Source organism: Acanthisitta chloris, unplaced genomic scaffold (assembly GCF_000695815.1).
Source record: "Acanthisitta chloris isolate BGI_N310 unplaced genomic scaffold, ASM69581v1 scaffold22138, whole genome shotgun sequence".
Lineage (NCBI taxonomy): Eukaryota > Metazoa > Chordata > Aves > Passeriformes > Acanthisittidae > Acanthisitta > Acanthisitta chloris.
Window position 1 is genome coordinate 55,978 of NW_008689120.1, and position 15,508 is coordinate 71,485.

At 45.2% G+C, this 15,508-nt stretch overlaps 1 protein-coding gene across 1 annotated transcript in view; it reads right to left on the reverse strand.

Moving 5' to 3' along the window:
• The window catches only part of PAPPA (pregnancy-associated plasma protein A, pappalysin 1), a 179,508-nt gene that overhangs the window by 50,537 nt on the left and 113,463 nt on the right, over window positions 1-15,508 (reverse strand). The window contains exons 11-12 of the mRNA XM_009081311.1: window positions 1,003-1,116; window positions 470-605 (exon numbers count right to left, since the gene is read on the reverse strand). Of these exons, the coding sequence (XP_009079559.1) occupies window positions 470-605; window positions 1,003-1,116 (250 nt within the window). The remainder of the gene's footprint in view (window positions 1-469; window positions 606-1,002; window positions 1,117-15,508) is intronic.

Genomic DNA, 15,508 nt, shown 5'->3' on the forward strand with positions numbered 1-15,508 from the left:
GATTAATCCAGGGGCTCTGGCAAATTGGGAGCTAGCCTGGCTCAACCTGCACAACTTGCTATGAATTTTGGTTTATTCTTGGACAACAGACCCCACACATATTTCCTTTCTTTGCCTTCACACCCTACCAAATTCCATATTATCCTGGATACTCATCCAACACCTGTCACTGTGTGTGTTCCTTCTCTTTCTCATCACTAGCAGGAAGCTCGTTTGAGTTTCAGCTTGTCAAAATTGCAAAGTTATGATAAAACAAAGTTGGGGGATGGGAGTTATATTTCTTTAAAAACTGCTTGTGAGGTGACACGGTCAGCTTTCTTCCCAGTGAAAAAAAAAAAAAAGGCAGAGAACAGCTGGAAAAGGATTATGCAAGTCCTATCCTGACATGGAGTTGGGAGCTAGGGAGAGCTCCCTGGTCCTGGAGATTAAGCAAGCAATAAAGAGGGAGTTTGAGAAAGTACAGTCTTACCAAGATCATGGCTTTGCTCTTTGGTGTCAAACAGCTGCACACCGATGGTCTCCTGCTTCTGATCCAGGTAATAGGTCCCATCAGTGACCAAGTGAACTAGAACTGCTGCAGCTACCATAGGCTGGGAAAAATAAGCCTGGGAAAATAAAAACCCCACAAAGCCCGAGGTGAAGAACTGCGGTGGGTTTCAAAAAATCCCCAGGAGTCAGCGCAGGACTTTTAAAATAAAAATTCCCATCCCAGGTCACAGAGAAATCTTCTCTTCCAATCTCTCCTACACAAACTAGATAAACTCAAGTCAGACAGCCCTGCAGCTGTACCCTCTCAGAAATTCAATAGCCTTGTCACACAGGAGGGGACTTCACCACTGACTCTCTAGACAGTGCTCAGAGACATTGTTTTGCTCTTTTGCTCTAAACAGACTTCAAAGAAAGGAGCAGCTTGGTCATGGGAAGGCTGTCCCATGATATTTTGCCTATTGGAGAAACTTTGTACAGGCAGGCAAAGAAAATGACATGTGTGACATGTCCTACCTTCAGCCAGAAAATGGTCTGTGTCATGTGGGAGTACTGGAAGTTGGCTGTGCAGGGATACCAGGCGTACTGAGACACACCATCGTTCAAATCAATCACCTTAGTTCGACACACCTGCAGGAGAAAAAGGAAACACCAAAACAGACACAGATGACAGTGAGGAAGGATTCTGATTGCTTAATGTGGGGGGAAAAAAGTCCAAGTGCACTGCTAGAATAAAATAATACACAACAACGATGCTTCTGAATACCATGAGATTATTCAAAAGTGAAGTTTCCAGGTCTTCCACCTCGGTAAGTAAAACTGAAACATGAAAAGGAGCTAAAGACTCACAGCAGTGGATGGCAGCCAACAGTTTCCTCTGGATTTGGTACAAGGTCTTTGACAGCACTTAGAAAAACTTTGCTCCCACCCAAATGGACCACGAATCTTCCCACTGGAGACAAAGTGATGACCACTTCTGATCATCCCAGCTCACAGCACAGTCTGCAGATGCCTCCACAGTGCTCCAGCACTGCCCTATTTACACCTGGTGTTACTGTAACCCCAGGGGAGCCACAAATGGACAGGTAAACTTGGAAGGAAAGTCCTGCCTCTGCAACCCAATTTAAGCAAACGAGTTTCTTGTTTTGCTAACTAGTTTGGCAAACGGAATCATCATGTTCCTACACCTACAGCCCTTTTCATGGCAGGCAGCAGTGAGATAGGAAACAAACTGCTCTTTTCAATAAAGAACACGTAGACGAATCCCAAGTGCTGTCACAAATGAAAAGCTCAAGGAAAGTGCCTGAATCTAAGTACCAGAGAGCCTTGCAGTGCCATCACTACACAAGATGTGAAAATGAAGCTGTGAGAAATGGCAGGATTTGCCCCGAAAACACTGCTCAGTGAAGCTGCTTCCAAACAGAAACATGCACAAACACAGACTTCGTCCCCCCAGCAAACCTGAGAAAGGTAATATCCACCATGCAAAAAGTTACTACTGCATTAGAAGGTGTTTCCAGCTGAGGCTTTTGGAGTACCTTTTGGGATTCACTGCACTTTGGTGAATTCAGTGACTGTCATTACCAGCCATGGGGATAGAGGGAATTCCTTGTGGTGACACAGAATAGTGGCAATGGAGCTACAACTATAACTCAAAAGGCCAAACCACCTCCAGCAGCTGTGCTGGCCACAGGAGAGCCTAGGACAGACCCCACAGACCACCTGGGTTGGGTGCTGGCAGGAGCTGTGTGAGTTCTCAGGGACACTATTAGTTTTCTTTCCGAGACTAGAGCTTGGACTAAGCAATCAGGTGGAGATGTGCTGTCAGTAAACCTTTTCCCGTAGGCAATTTCCCTGATTATTAAACCAAAAAGAAAATCCTGAAGTGAACCAAGAGAATTAACAGAGTTGCTTTTGACCATTCAAAATCCTATGCCCAGTCAGAAATTCTGCATAGAAATGCCCTCTTGGTCTCACAGGCAAAGTCTGGGCAATGCAAAGACAGCCTGGGATGCCTGGGAATGAGAAACCAGATTGGTTAAAAGTGAGGTAATCCCCTCTATAATCTGAGTCCCTCAAGATCCAACACAGAGGAATCTATGGGCAAAACATAAATCAGCTTTAATGGCCTGGAAGAAGATTTTTAGTTTATTTATTTTTTGAAACAACTGGGACCAAGCTTCATTGAGGCTAGCCAGTGGATAGTGTTACATTTTACAGCAGAGCAAGGCTTTACATAAACTATCTTTGGCATTTGAAATCCAGGCCAGCAATTCGACATGTACCATTTCGCAACTCTCCCTTCTCCCGTTTTCAGCAGCCTCTCTCTTGTTGGGAGCATGGCTTTTATTTTAATACCTCTCCAGCTAGGGAATTTATCTTACCCACATCTGCAATTTATATGGTCAGAGAGCTCTTTGACATGAACAAAGGTCTCATTACTTTTATATGATTTTGTTCTTATTCTTACATCTCCTCCTGCTCTATTGGTCCAAAAGAGGTGGCTGAAAGAAACACAAGTACTGATGTTCGGTGCTTTTTAAGTGCCACTTAATGGATGAGTGAAAACCTGTATTAAGAAATCACCCAGACCTTCACCAAAAGTTTGAATCAAACCCAAAATAAACCCCCGTTGAGGTGGGTTGGAAGTCTCTGATAACTTTTAAATGCCTTGTTTGATTTGTGTGTGTGAACTCTAGCACTTTCGGCTTCTGCCTGAGAATATTAGCAAAAATCTGAGCATTGCATAAAGAGCCTGTGTTGGAGCCACGTGCAGCTGAGGTGTGCAGACTCGTCAGACTGGCCTGGTTTGAACAGGTTAGATAAGCTTCCCCCTGCTGAGGCTGATCCATCGCTACCCAGACAAGTGTTTCAAAGTGGTCCTGGGGTAAAAGGTTCTTTTAGAAGAGTATAATTGAGAAGTCTGGCAAAAGTCTAACAGAGATGAGTGGCTACAAGAGCCTCTTCTACACTGGCTGCTAGCTAGTAAACTTAGCTAATGGAAAAAAAAAAAAAAGTCCTTTTAGATTCTGTAATAACAATTCAATTGGATAAACAGTCCCTAACACCTACAGACTCCACCACCTCAGCAGGCTCTAACACACGTGGTAAATACATCCCTGTTTCAATTCTACCCAGGCATTGAGTGTCAGACCACAACTGTCAAGTCTGAGAACCATCTGCTGGGAGAGCCTTTCACACCTTTGCTTTAAGGCATCCCTAGCAGACCTAGCAGCCTGAAGACCCTTCTTGTGTTTAGGTTAATGGTTGAACTCAATGATCTTAGAGATCTTTGCAAACCTTAATGCTTCTGTTATTACTGCAGTACCACCACTTTTAAGCTACACATTCCAATGGTCTGGAAGACAGAACATCACCTCTCCTCACAACTAATCACAGGAATTCACACTTATGAGAAATAAATTATTTCCTAACATCCTTCAGTTTGCTACAGTGATGCAAAACAGCAGCTAAAGCACCTGACAGCTGTGGGGGGAAGAACAGATAGATGTACTTCTCATTTCAGGGTGTTACCAAACATTAAGTGTTCGCTTTGAAGAATGATGGCACCATACAGGACTCATAACCTCACTCACTGAGGCTTATCCAGACTCTCAGACCCACAGAGCAACTAGGATCCACAGGAGCTTAGTATCTGCTCCAAAGTATGCAAGGACTATTTGTGTCTACTTACTGGAAGCCCATGTCATACCCCTCCCTAGGAAGCTGCTTTCAATTAAAAGAGCTGATGTCTGTTCCTCTCGGAGGTTCAAATCCAGCTCGTCTCCCACCCACACATTTTGTACACAAACATTGAGAGACAGAACGATCAAGGCCAGAGAGCACTGTGGGATCTTCCCACAAGAGGGAATGCCTGGAGGATTCCCTTTGACTGATTTATACAACCTCTTGTCAATCAGAGGCACAACATGTTCTTCAAACCGCCTCTCCTGTTTTCCTTCTCTTACTCAAGGGGACCGAGGAATGTGTCAGCAGAAAGGGAAAAGTGATATATTGGGAGCACTTAGTTTTTTACCACATCTAAAACACATTTACTATTGCAATCAACTCCATTTCCTTCAAAGTAATATGGGAAAAACTTGCTGAAGAGCAAATTTTGGAAGGCGCCTTTGTGAACGATTCCCAGCCATCCCGTGACTTCAGGCAATGTGAAGTGGTGTTGATGGGCTCCTGTTGCAGCCAGACTAGAGGTGAAGGATCACAGATCCTGTGGACTGGGCACTGGACTAGGTCCCAGTCTGACTGTGCTCAGTGCACCGTTCCAGTACAACCTTCTGGGCAGCACTTGGCTTCTCCAGGCCTTAGCCCCCCACCTATTAGATGATATTCCCCCATGTCACAGAGGCATGTTGAGGATAAAAGCTATTAGCCACAAAAAGATGCTCAAATGTTACAAAGAGAAGGGACAAACAAACACATACAGGTGTGAGGATATCCCTCCCCACAGGGAGTGGGTTAAATACAAAGAGGTGACATCCAACTCTGCCCTTCCCATCGAACAAACACAGCCAGACACCACAGGCTTTGCATACACTGGTGATTCTCAGCATTGTAACATCAAAATAATTCTAAATGCAGACAGGCAAAGCTGCTATTTAAACTAAGATGCTGCCCTACTCAGCTCTGGCACACGGCTGACGCCGCGGTCGGAGTGGACGTGCCTGTCTGCATGCCCAGGGGCGGCTGGAAAGAGAGAAAATCTCCAGTGCACAGATCTGTCTGCTCCCAAAATCCCATCTGGTGTCCCATGATGGGGCTTCCTCCAGACCGTGTCTTCAAGCTATGTCTGGCTGTGAAGGGTCATCACGAGCACTTGTCTGTCAGGCAGTAGGGAGCATCCTCCTCCTGGGGGAGGAGGGTGGAAGTGGTGATTGCACCCCAAATACAAGGCTGCTGCCTCTCCTTTGTCCATTCTACTGGGGACTGTGCTTCTGATGCTTCTGCACCCAGACAGAATGCAGAGGATTTCTGGATCAAAACAGGCTATACCCTGTTCTGTTTGCAAAATAGCTATCATGGAGCAAGCAGTGCCAGAATCTATTAGTAAGACTCACGGTACCACGTATTTGTGGAGCACATGACATCCTGAGTGAGGCTGTGCAAGTGCACAGAAAAACTCATGGACTGATATGAAACCCAAGGAGGCACAAAGAGAACAAAGATCCAGCTAAAGAACAGATTTCAAAAGTAATACCGAAACCTAATTAATCTACAGGTTTTAGCCGTCTGCTCTGCAGAATGTTATTTATATTTAACTCAACACATGCCAGAGAATCCCAACCATGACATAAGCAGCTTTTTAACACATCCCTTACGGATGAAAACTTCCTCTCTCCACTGCCAGACCAGGGGGCTGGCAGGCACCCAGACCTTTTATTCTTAAATATGTTATTGTTCTTGCAGACCTAAGGTTAATCTTAGCCGAGGATGAGAAACTATGGTGCAGTTGCTAAATATCAGAAAGGTTCCTGCTTGTTTATTGCCCAATATTGTAAGGCAGCTTGACTGCCACATGGACACCACCCAGTTTGCTGACTGCAGCACAGACCTCCAATCTGTTCTGAAAGCTGTTGCATTGCTCTTCTCATTTCGGCTGGGAATTGGGTTGGAGTTACAGCAAAAATGAAATTGCCCACATTAGTGAGCACCAAGCCATTAAAAAGGCCACCATTTGGGATCCAACAAACACCTCAAAAATCAGCCAATTTCTGTGACTGTTTCAAACCTCAGGAGCCCACAGAGCTCCGATGGAAACTACACACATGCTTACTCAAGAGGTGTCAGGAACTTTGCCCTGGGTTTTCTTCTAGATTCTGGCCAGGAATGCTTTAGGAATAGTGTCTTTATCAGTGTTCTGAATTTACCCCATCAGAAGATTTGAGTTCACAGCTGTCTGCCCAGCTACTGGGTCATTCCAGGTTGGCCTCTACGACTTAAGGAAAACTTTCAAAATTACTTTTGCCAAACAGGTATGTCTATTAATTTTCACGTGCACTAACAATGAGTTTAAAATAGCCTGTTGCAGAAAATAAAACAAAAAACCAAATCCAACATTCAGCAGCATAGATTCTAAGCATAATTGTAAAGCTGTGTCCTCCCCCTTTTATAGCTGCCTTGCTTTATAGTCTACTGCTTCTTCCTCCACAGCAACTTCCCCTCACCTCTGATGCTCATCAATTGCAGTTCCTACCCCAAAGCTCTCCTTGTACTGTGTCTGATAACACAGTTTTACTAAATTTCATGCTCTTTGTCTGCTTTTGCCTGTTTTCATTGGGTTGCTTAAAGGTCTGATGGCAAAAGATGAAAAACTGCAGCGTGCCCTGCTCCAGGACAAAGGCATGTGGGCAGGTGATCCACAGGAAAGCTTTATCAACTGGAAGCTGATAAAACTCCTGGGGTAACACACTGATGCTATATTACTCCCAGATTCAGCTGGCTCAGAAGTGAGAGGAAATCTCATCTGTCAATTTTACTTGTGTAATGAAGAACAGGATTTGGCTGTGGGATTGGGAAGCAGCTTACAACTCCTGCGGGATGAAATAAAGCTCCACTGCCAGTTCCTATGTCCAGTCTCAGCACAGCCACGTTCCCTTTGAACCTGGAGCAGCTGATGTGCCTGGACCTTGCAGACTTAGTATTCACTTAGCATGTTACTACAGCTTTCTGAGCACAGAGCCCCAATTTTCAGGTGAAGATTTGGCTGGATTTTTTAGTAATTGGAAAGTGACCTTTCTGTGTATGAAAACACCACAGACATGGCATCAATAGTTTGCCTGCAATGTGACATGATGATAAATTCCTCTGCTTTACAATGAAAATGATAGTGTTCATCTCCAAAGGGAAATTTCCTCGGGTAGAGTTTTGGATGTAATACAGGGCTGTGATTCAGAAATGAGTGGGAGATGCAAGGGCTATTTCATTTTGTCATCTAAGTTTGAGGCAAGCGAATAGGAGCTACAGGGATTTCCATTAGATGCTGGCCCAGATTGCATGTGTATTCAATGTGTGTTATTAACTTTAGCTTTCTCAAAAAAAAAATGCAGTTATTTCACTTCCAAAGGGTTGGTATGAACAATATATTTCCATTTTTAAATCATGCAGCCCTGCATTCTTTGAGCTTTCCTTTGAATTTCTGTTATCTCCAGATTCAAAGCAAACTTCATTTAAAACCAGTGAGTTCAAATCAAAATCACATCAAACCATAAACTTCACATGGTATACCTGAAAAAACTGTAAATCAGTTCTGACTGGCCCTATCCCAAACTCATGTTGGCTTTGACAGCCAGCCAGGTGTAATCAAATATCTAGGATGCTAGCTGGACCCGTGGAAATAACAATATGGAGTTTTGATTTTCCAACAAAACCCTAACCAGATGATTCTTACATGGTTCAAAGGATCACCCCAAAGACATCAGTTGAGACAGGGCCAGAAACTACAGATAAAAGAGTGAGAAAATATAGAAATAATTGTGTTAATGGGATTTAAAATCCAACTCATCTTTTACACAAGCTTACAAGTAAACCTTAGCATTCGAAGCTCCTGAGTGCAACCTGCACTTGCCCCTGCTTCTTTTCTTGCAGTGCTGCACACTGAAGGGATGTGAAATCAAGTGATACCTCCAAGTACAGAACAATCTCCTGTGAAGCACATGGAAGTGCAATCCAGCAATTTGCTATGTGTTTCTGTTTATTCATCTCAAACCTCTGCTGTTTCTTCAACACAGCGACAGGACATAAAGATGCTGCTCTGAAACAACAGCATCTTCCACTCTAGTGCTGCTGGGATCTCACCTTGGAGGCATAATTCTTAGCATTAGTCTTCATAGAATCATCTGGTTGGGAAGGACCTCCAAGATCATCCAGTCCAACCCTATCGTGGTCACTAGACCAGGGCACTAAGTGCCACATCCAGTCTCAGCTTGAAAACCTCCAGGGATGGTGAATCCCCCCCCTCCCTGGGCAGCACATTCCAATGTCTGAGCACTCTCTCTGGAAAAAATCTCTTCCTAACATCCAACCTAACCCTCCCCTGGCAGAGCTTGAGTCTGTGCCCTCTTGTCCTGCTGCTGGTTGCCTGGGAGAAGAGACCAACCCCCACCTGACTCCAACCTCCTGTCAGGGAGTTGCAGAGGGTGATGAGGTCTCCCCTGAGCCTCCTCTTCTCCAGGCTGAACACCTCCAGCTCCCTCAGCCTCTCCTCATGGCACTTGTGCTCCAGTCCCTTCACCAGCCTCATTGCTCTGCTCTGGACCTGCTCCAGCCCCTCAATGTCCCTCCTGAACTGAGGGGCCCAGAACTGAGCACAGTTCTGTCTAGGCAAGAGCCTAGACAGACAGCATCCAGCAACAGCACCCAAACAAGACCTTATGCCCTCAGTTTTACAAATATCAGCCTCATTAAAGCTAAAAGACATTTTAAAACCACAGCAAAAGCTCCTGTCTACAACTTCCACATTACTGCTCACAGAAGTGTGAAGGCATTATAGACTGATAAGTGCTTTAACAGACTGTATATCCATCCACTGGAGAGCGAGGTTAAACAAATACAGGAGCCAGAACATTATTGTTGGCTGCACACTCAGGTTCCCAAACTGCCCGTCTCTAACTTTAACCAGCCAGGTCCACTACAGCACAGCTTCTTGTAACTGCAGGCCAAGGCTGGCTGTGGGGTGCTGCAGCAAAGGAAAACATTCCCATCCCATCAGCTTTCACCACTGAGGAGTAGAGTAATAGCTAATTTTTTTGTTTTCCCTTTGACTGGAGCATTTTATTCGAGAGCAGCTGGCATCAAAAAAAAATCAAACCGTCAAAGGCAGAATGTGTGCCACAATTCAGGAGGATCTTAAATATATTTTTGTTATTATATTCATGGATCTGACTCTCTGGATTCATTGTAGCTTTGCTTGTTTGGCACTCCTGCAAGGCAAAGCAGGATTGGGCTTGGTACAATCCATTTGGTAAGACCTCCTACTTCCTTCCCAAAGCTGGTTCTGTTTGTTTGCTTGGGTGAAGAAAACAAACATCTACGTAGAGAAAGCCCAAAAAAGTACAACACAAATCCCTAAAGAACTTCACCTCAATGAGGAGTTCTCCATCAGAATAACACACTAGCTGGGATGGACAGAGATGCTTTGGAGCACTTGAGCAACATTCCTGATAGGAAGAAAGGTACATAGGAAAAAAATTAAGCCACATCTTTTTCAGCTATCAAGAAGGAAAAAAAAAAAACCAACGTTTTCATTTCCAACATGGCAGGAGTAGACCCTAAATATTGCTCTACCTTACCTTGACTCCCTGAACCACCTTGGGTGCTCATGGGGCACAGGAGCCACTTCCAAGAGCTGTGAGACAAGGCAGGTGCTGCCCTGAACCCTGCAGACCACTCACTAAGCTTTGCCTGCGGCTGAAGCAAACAGCCGTGCAGTGGTTAATGTCAGCTCTGACCACATGATCACATTCAGGAAAGGTCAAAAGAGTGATTTTTCATTTAAAAACATCTGTGTGTTTAAAGAACAAAACTTTCTCATGTGCAGAAAACCAGGGGTTTCCAGAGCTTTTATTTCCAGAGTTAAAGTCATGCTTTGCAGCTTTGTTTAGGGTTATGGACCATGTAAACACACTGTGTAAACCACACGCAATCCTCTTCACACACTGCTTCCACATGCAAGGGTAATTGAGGGGGCAAATCTCTCTCCCTCTGGCTGCTTTACCCTCTCCAAGCTGCTCAGCTTCCCCCAACACACTCCCACTGAGCAAGTCATACACCCTGTTGTTGTCCTGCCCTATATGAAGACATACACATGCCTCTAATCCTAAGGGTGTAAGTCTGCTCTGGGCTGTCAACAGGCCTTAATTGGATACATCCAGGGAGATGATACATTGGGAAGAGGCCCTGAATTTAATAACAACAGGGAAGGCTGCAGAGAGGCTCTCTGGGAGTGCAGCAGGGGGCTTGGAGGAGCTGCCATGTGCTCCAGGGAGCTGCCTGCAGTCACACCTCAGCCAGCAAAGCCTTTCTGTTCCCACGCACCCGGTCAGCCCCACGTCAGCCTGCGTTCATCAAGATTAATCTGGCTTGTTCCTCTTCATACCTGGAGACACATCTTGTGGTGTGCAAATCAAAAGGTTCCCCCTCGCTTCACAGGGCTTTTCCCACTGAAACTGCAGAGTAACGAAACCACCATCATGCAAACAAATTCTTCTGACTGAATTGGACCATTCTGGGAGAGTCCATAGAGCAGCACCAGCTGCTGCCTCCAGCCCATGCACATCTCCACCCAAGCAAAGGGTTTTCTGAGGAAGCCTCTTGCTTCCCTCTAACCTTGGAACAACCCTGGTTGCTCTGATAAACCTCAAATTCCAACCAATTAAGCCAAAAGACCACTTGGAGCATTTGATCCTTGATGTTCCAGGTTAGTAGGGGAGTTCACAGGAACTCCCAGCTGCTCCCAGAAGAAGTTGCTAGAAGGATTAAAGTATCAGCATCATCTGAAAGAGGTGGCTCACGACTCCTTCAGCCTCACTGCCTTCCAGAGGAAGGCTCTGGGAGGGTGGACTGGGAGCAGAGTGGAAGGAGTAACTCACAGCTGTCGAGTCTCAGCCTTTCTCACTAGAAACAGCCACTGGGAAACAATTAAATTTCCATAGAGTGAGGCTTTCCTTTTCCAGCAGGTGTGGCTCACAGTGTGCCGACACAGTGCAGTGCACATGAACAGAGCAGGACAGATGTTTCAAGGTATTTGGATGGAGAAAGGTGAGAAGCAGGTCATCCCTATCCTGTGCTTCATCTCCTCTCTGAAGAGACACCTGTTTTCTCTGAGTGTGATGATGCAAAGGTTAATTATCAAAAAAAAATGGAAAAAATAAAATCCACTGCCTGAAGAGCTAAGCATAAGGATTTTGGCCCAGAGACCAAAATGGCTAAGCAGAACTTGATGTTCTCCTGCAACGAGGGCTTCTCCCAGTGAGGAGGTACATGTGGGGACAGATAATAGCACTGATGATGCAAATAACCATTTCCTGGCAGGAGTTCCAGCTCACAGCCGGACCCTGAGGCGAGGACGGTGGAAACCCAGTCCCCAGGAGGCTCCTGCTGATAACAGGGGGAGCTGGGCCACTTACCAGATGTGAATTTGAATTACCAGGGTGACTCATGTCTTCTTATCAGATTCCCCACTGAAATGATCTCAAAGGAAACACGGATCCTCCAGCTTTGCAGGCAGTACTTCCCAAAGTGAGCACTGATGTGGGGATCCTCAAGAGTTACGGCTCCTACCAAGGCAGCACTATTCAGTAGAGACTTGAAGTAGCTTAAGAGTTTTTCCAAATTGTCCCCAGTTTGGTTTTTTATTTGGTTATTTATTTCTTTTTTTTTTTCCAAATTATTTTTGAAGCAGATACTTATTTCCAGGTGAGGACAGAGGGATGGACTCAAGAGGTGATCAGTGCTGGGTTAGCATCACTCTCCAATCCCTATGACTTTTGGAGAGACCTCAAGATGACCACCCTAAAATTCACTGGCATTCACAATACAAGGTCTCTTAAGACAATATGGGCTAAAATGCCTATGGTATTCTCAACAAGTAATGCAGACAATCCTTCATTTGAAAGAAAAAAATAAATACTTTGCTCCTGGCATGAGAAAGTTTACTTTCAGCTTAAAGAAATGATCGTGTGGTTTTGGGGATGGCATTCCGTTCTGCTGGAGAACAGCATCCTGCCTGCCTGTATATCTGTGGCTTTGTAGCTACATTACAACCCTGGAGAGCTCTGTTTACATATTTGACATGTTTTCTTGTGCAGAACATGAAACCAAATTACATAGTAAAGGCCATTATGGCTTTGCTCTTGCACCCTTTTCCATCCCCTCCTTCCGATCGCTCGGTTTAGATCTATCTGGCTCTTTTTAACTGCGCTGGATTGCCTGGCAATGCTTCAGGCAGGTTTATTTGCTGTTGCACAGGGAAATCATGGAAAAGCTGGTGAAGCCACATGCCAGGGAGCAGGGAGAAGACGGCCAGGGCGGGGGTGGGATGAGAAATGCCGAGAAGCCTTCATGCATGAACAAAGCAGACGTGTCGATGCATTTATGCAAAATCATTCTGCCCTGAATGGAGAGGGACCCAAGACAAACAACCCGGATGGGATGCAGGAGAGCTATCCCACGCTTACAGCTGGACATGCTCTGCATCTAAAGCCCTGTGAGCAGCAACAGCAGACGGAGAGACTGGCAGGTTGAGGGGCAAGGGCCGAGGAGGGGGGTCTCCTTTCAGAAGAGTGCATGCTAATGAGCATTGCTGCTGTCGTGGGGTCCAGTTTCCCTGCTTGCTGATGCCAGGGGGGTCCAAGCTGTTTTCCATCACTGCCTGTAATCTGGGTGGGTGGCTGGGTGTGCAGCAGATAGCATCATAAAATGGTAATTTACTTCCTTAAAGATGCACCTAATCCTTATTATTAGCCAAGACAATACTCCTTTCTTGCTTTTCTCCTCACTTCTAGAAAGAACAAATGGCATGGAATTCTGCTCTCGTTTCATTAGTGGTAAATGTCTTCTGGTTCTAGGAAGATGGAACCAATTTCCGGCACCTGAGGATTTTTGGTTTGACCTTCATCTCTGAAGCAGTCAGATTGAACCTCTCTGAGAGTACTGATGGCTGCTTTGCTCTCTGCATCATTCTTTGTTTCTTTTATCTATTTTCTCTACAGTACACAAAGGGAACACAGTGTACCAGCCCCTGGTACTCACTGTTCTGTTTCCCTTAGATGACTTGCATATGTGTTCTTGAAAAATTATTCTAAAATCTAAGGGGGGGAGGGGACTGGAAAGAAAAAAATATATCCCTTGAGTGTTTGGCAAAATTGCTTGGAATCTCCTCTGACATCTCATTGTGTTCTCTCTGTCCTCCCCTTACACAAATCAGCCAGAGGATACAACATCAGCCGTGGGGTCTGAGTTTTACTACTGCCAGGAGCACTGGGAGACGTGGGGATGGAGAAGTGAGAGGGAGGGAATCCCTGTCTGCTCTGGCTGGGAGCAGACAGACAGGTGATGGGCAGCATCTCCTTTCCTCCAGCCACCTCTGAATTGACTTGAAGGGTAATGCTGTTCCTCAGGTATTTCTCTGCAACTGAGTCTTTCTCAAGCCAGCCTACCTAGAAATCCCATCTCATTTTATTTTGCTTCAGAGAGCTCCCCAGAACACTGAGATGACTCCTGAGTCACAGCACTGATGTTAGCACACATCTTTGTGTCATCCTTCGCTTTGGTGTGGATCCTTCTGCCTGGATCACCTCTTCCAGAGGCAAAGCAGCAAGGCAAATGTGTGAATCAGGACCAGTGGAGTTCCTTTAGCACAAAGGCTGCAAAATCCAGTTTTCTCAGCAAGACAGGAGGGAAGCAAGATTTCTAGCCATTAAAGCAAGGAGTTGGTGGGACAGTTTTCCAGTTCTTTTGTACTGGGAATGAACAGCCAAACTGTGCTGGGATCAAGACTGATTAATTCACAAACAGGATGATGTGAAGAGACTGACAGAGCTAAAATGAAGATTTAATGACCTCAAACCCCTTCCAGGTCTCTGCTCTCAGGCAGCAACTCACAGCAGGTCCTGAACAGTTTTCTTTTTAGCCAAGATAGGAACATTTCCCTTTCAAGACATCCTGAACTTCCTAGTCCTGTGGAGGTTTAGGCTCAGTAATGCCCAGTGCCTGCAACACCTCTGAAGGATATTGAGGTCTAATCCTCAAACAGTAGCTTTACCTTTCTGTGCTCTGGTTTCCACCTCTATTAAATGGAACAGAATCAAAGCAGTGAGTGTGGCTGTGATAAGGCTTAATTAATCCCTGTACATCGAAAAAATATGAAAAATATCATCACTTAATCCAAAGAAGGAGCATTCCAGCCTGAATTTGCCTGACAGTCAGGGCCAGGCTCGTGATGCAACTCTCCAGCCTTCAGGAAAAAGACCAAATTGGCTGGGCTGTAGTATCCAGGAGAAGGCTGAAATGAAGACAAAGTTTTGGACCCCCTTAAACTAACTTTAGATTTGGAGACTCTGTAACTTAAGCTGAAGCCCTTTGGTGGATCAGCCAATACTGGAAATGAGCTCAGCCACATACAGCAAACCTACATTCCTCTTGCGACAGCCTGTGCATAGTGTCCAGTTCATCTTTTTCCAGAACTGGTCTCTGATCATTCATGGTTCCTCCATTAATGGTTTTTCTTAGTGGAATTCTGCCCTCATCCTCCAGAGCTTAGTGGTTCAAAGTCTGGCTTGGCTATAAATAACAAAGACATTTGCAAAGCAAATCATGTTATTAAAAATGGGGATTTTTTTTATCCTTCCAACCACAACAAAACTCTTACCGTCGAAGAGCAACAGGACTTGGCTGTGAATTGGGAAGTTCAAAAAGGGCCACTTGCAGAGCCGACAGACAGACACCCTCCCTCTTCTCAGCAAGATCACCCCAAAGGAAAGGAATGGCTTCTCCATTAAAAGTTGCAGATTTCCCCTCTTCCCACTCCTGTTCAAGATTACTCTATTTGTTGGCTTTGCTGGATCTTCGGGGAATTATCTTCAGCCTGATATTTATTAGACAGAATAAAACTGTGGCAGAGAACTTCATCATCTTTCTCTTCAGTTTTCTTAGGGTATTTTCTTACTGCTTTTGGAGCCCTTGCTCTACCACGTTATTTCTTTTAGCATTCAGAGTATTTTTTTTGTGCCCCTGTCTTCTCCTTTTGTGGGCAATTTCAGACATACTGCAATTCTGGTCATCTTTCTGCTGCTGGTGGAAGGTTTGCTGCAGTAAGTCTGGATGAGTGCAATTGTGGGAACTGTAATAGGGGCAGGAGGGGGCCTCTGTTTGTGGGAAAGATGTAACAAGAATCCTCTTCCACAACTTCTTACTCCATAGAAACCCCTGTGGGGTACCCAGAAGAGAACAGGGTGTGTTCTTTAGTCCGGGAATGGAAACGAATCCCAGGATCTGTCTGTGCCCAGCA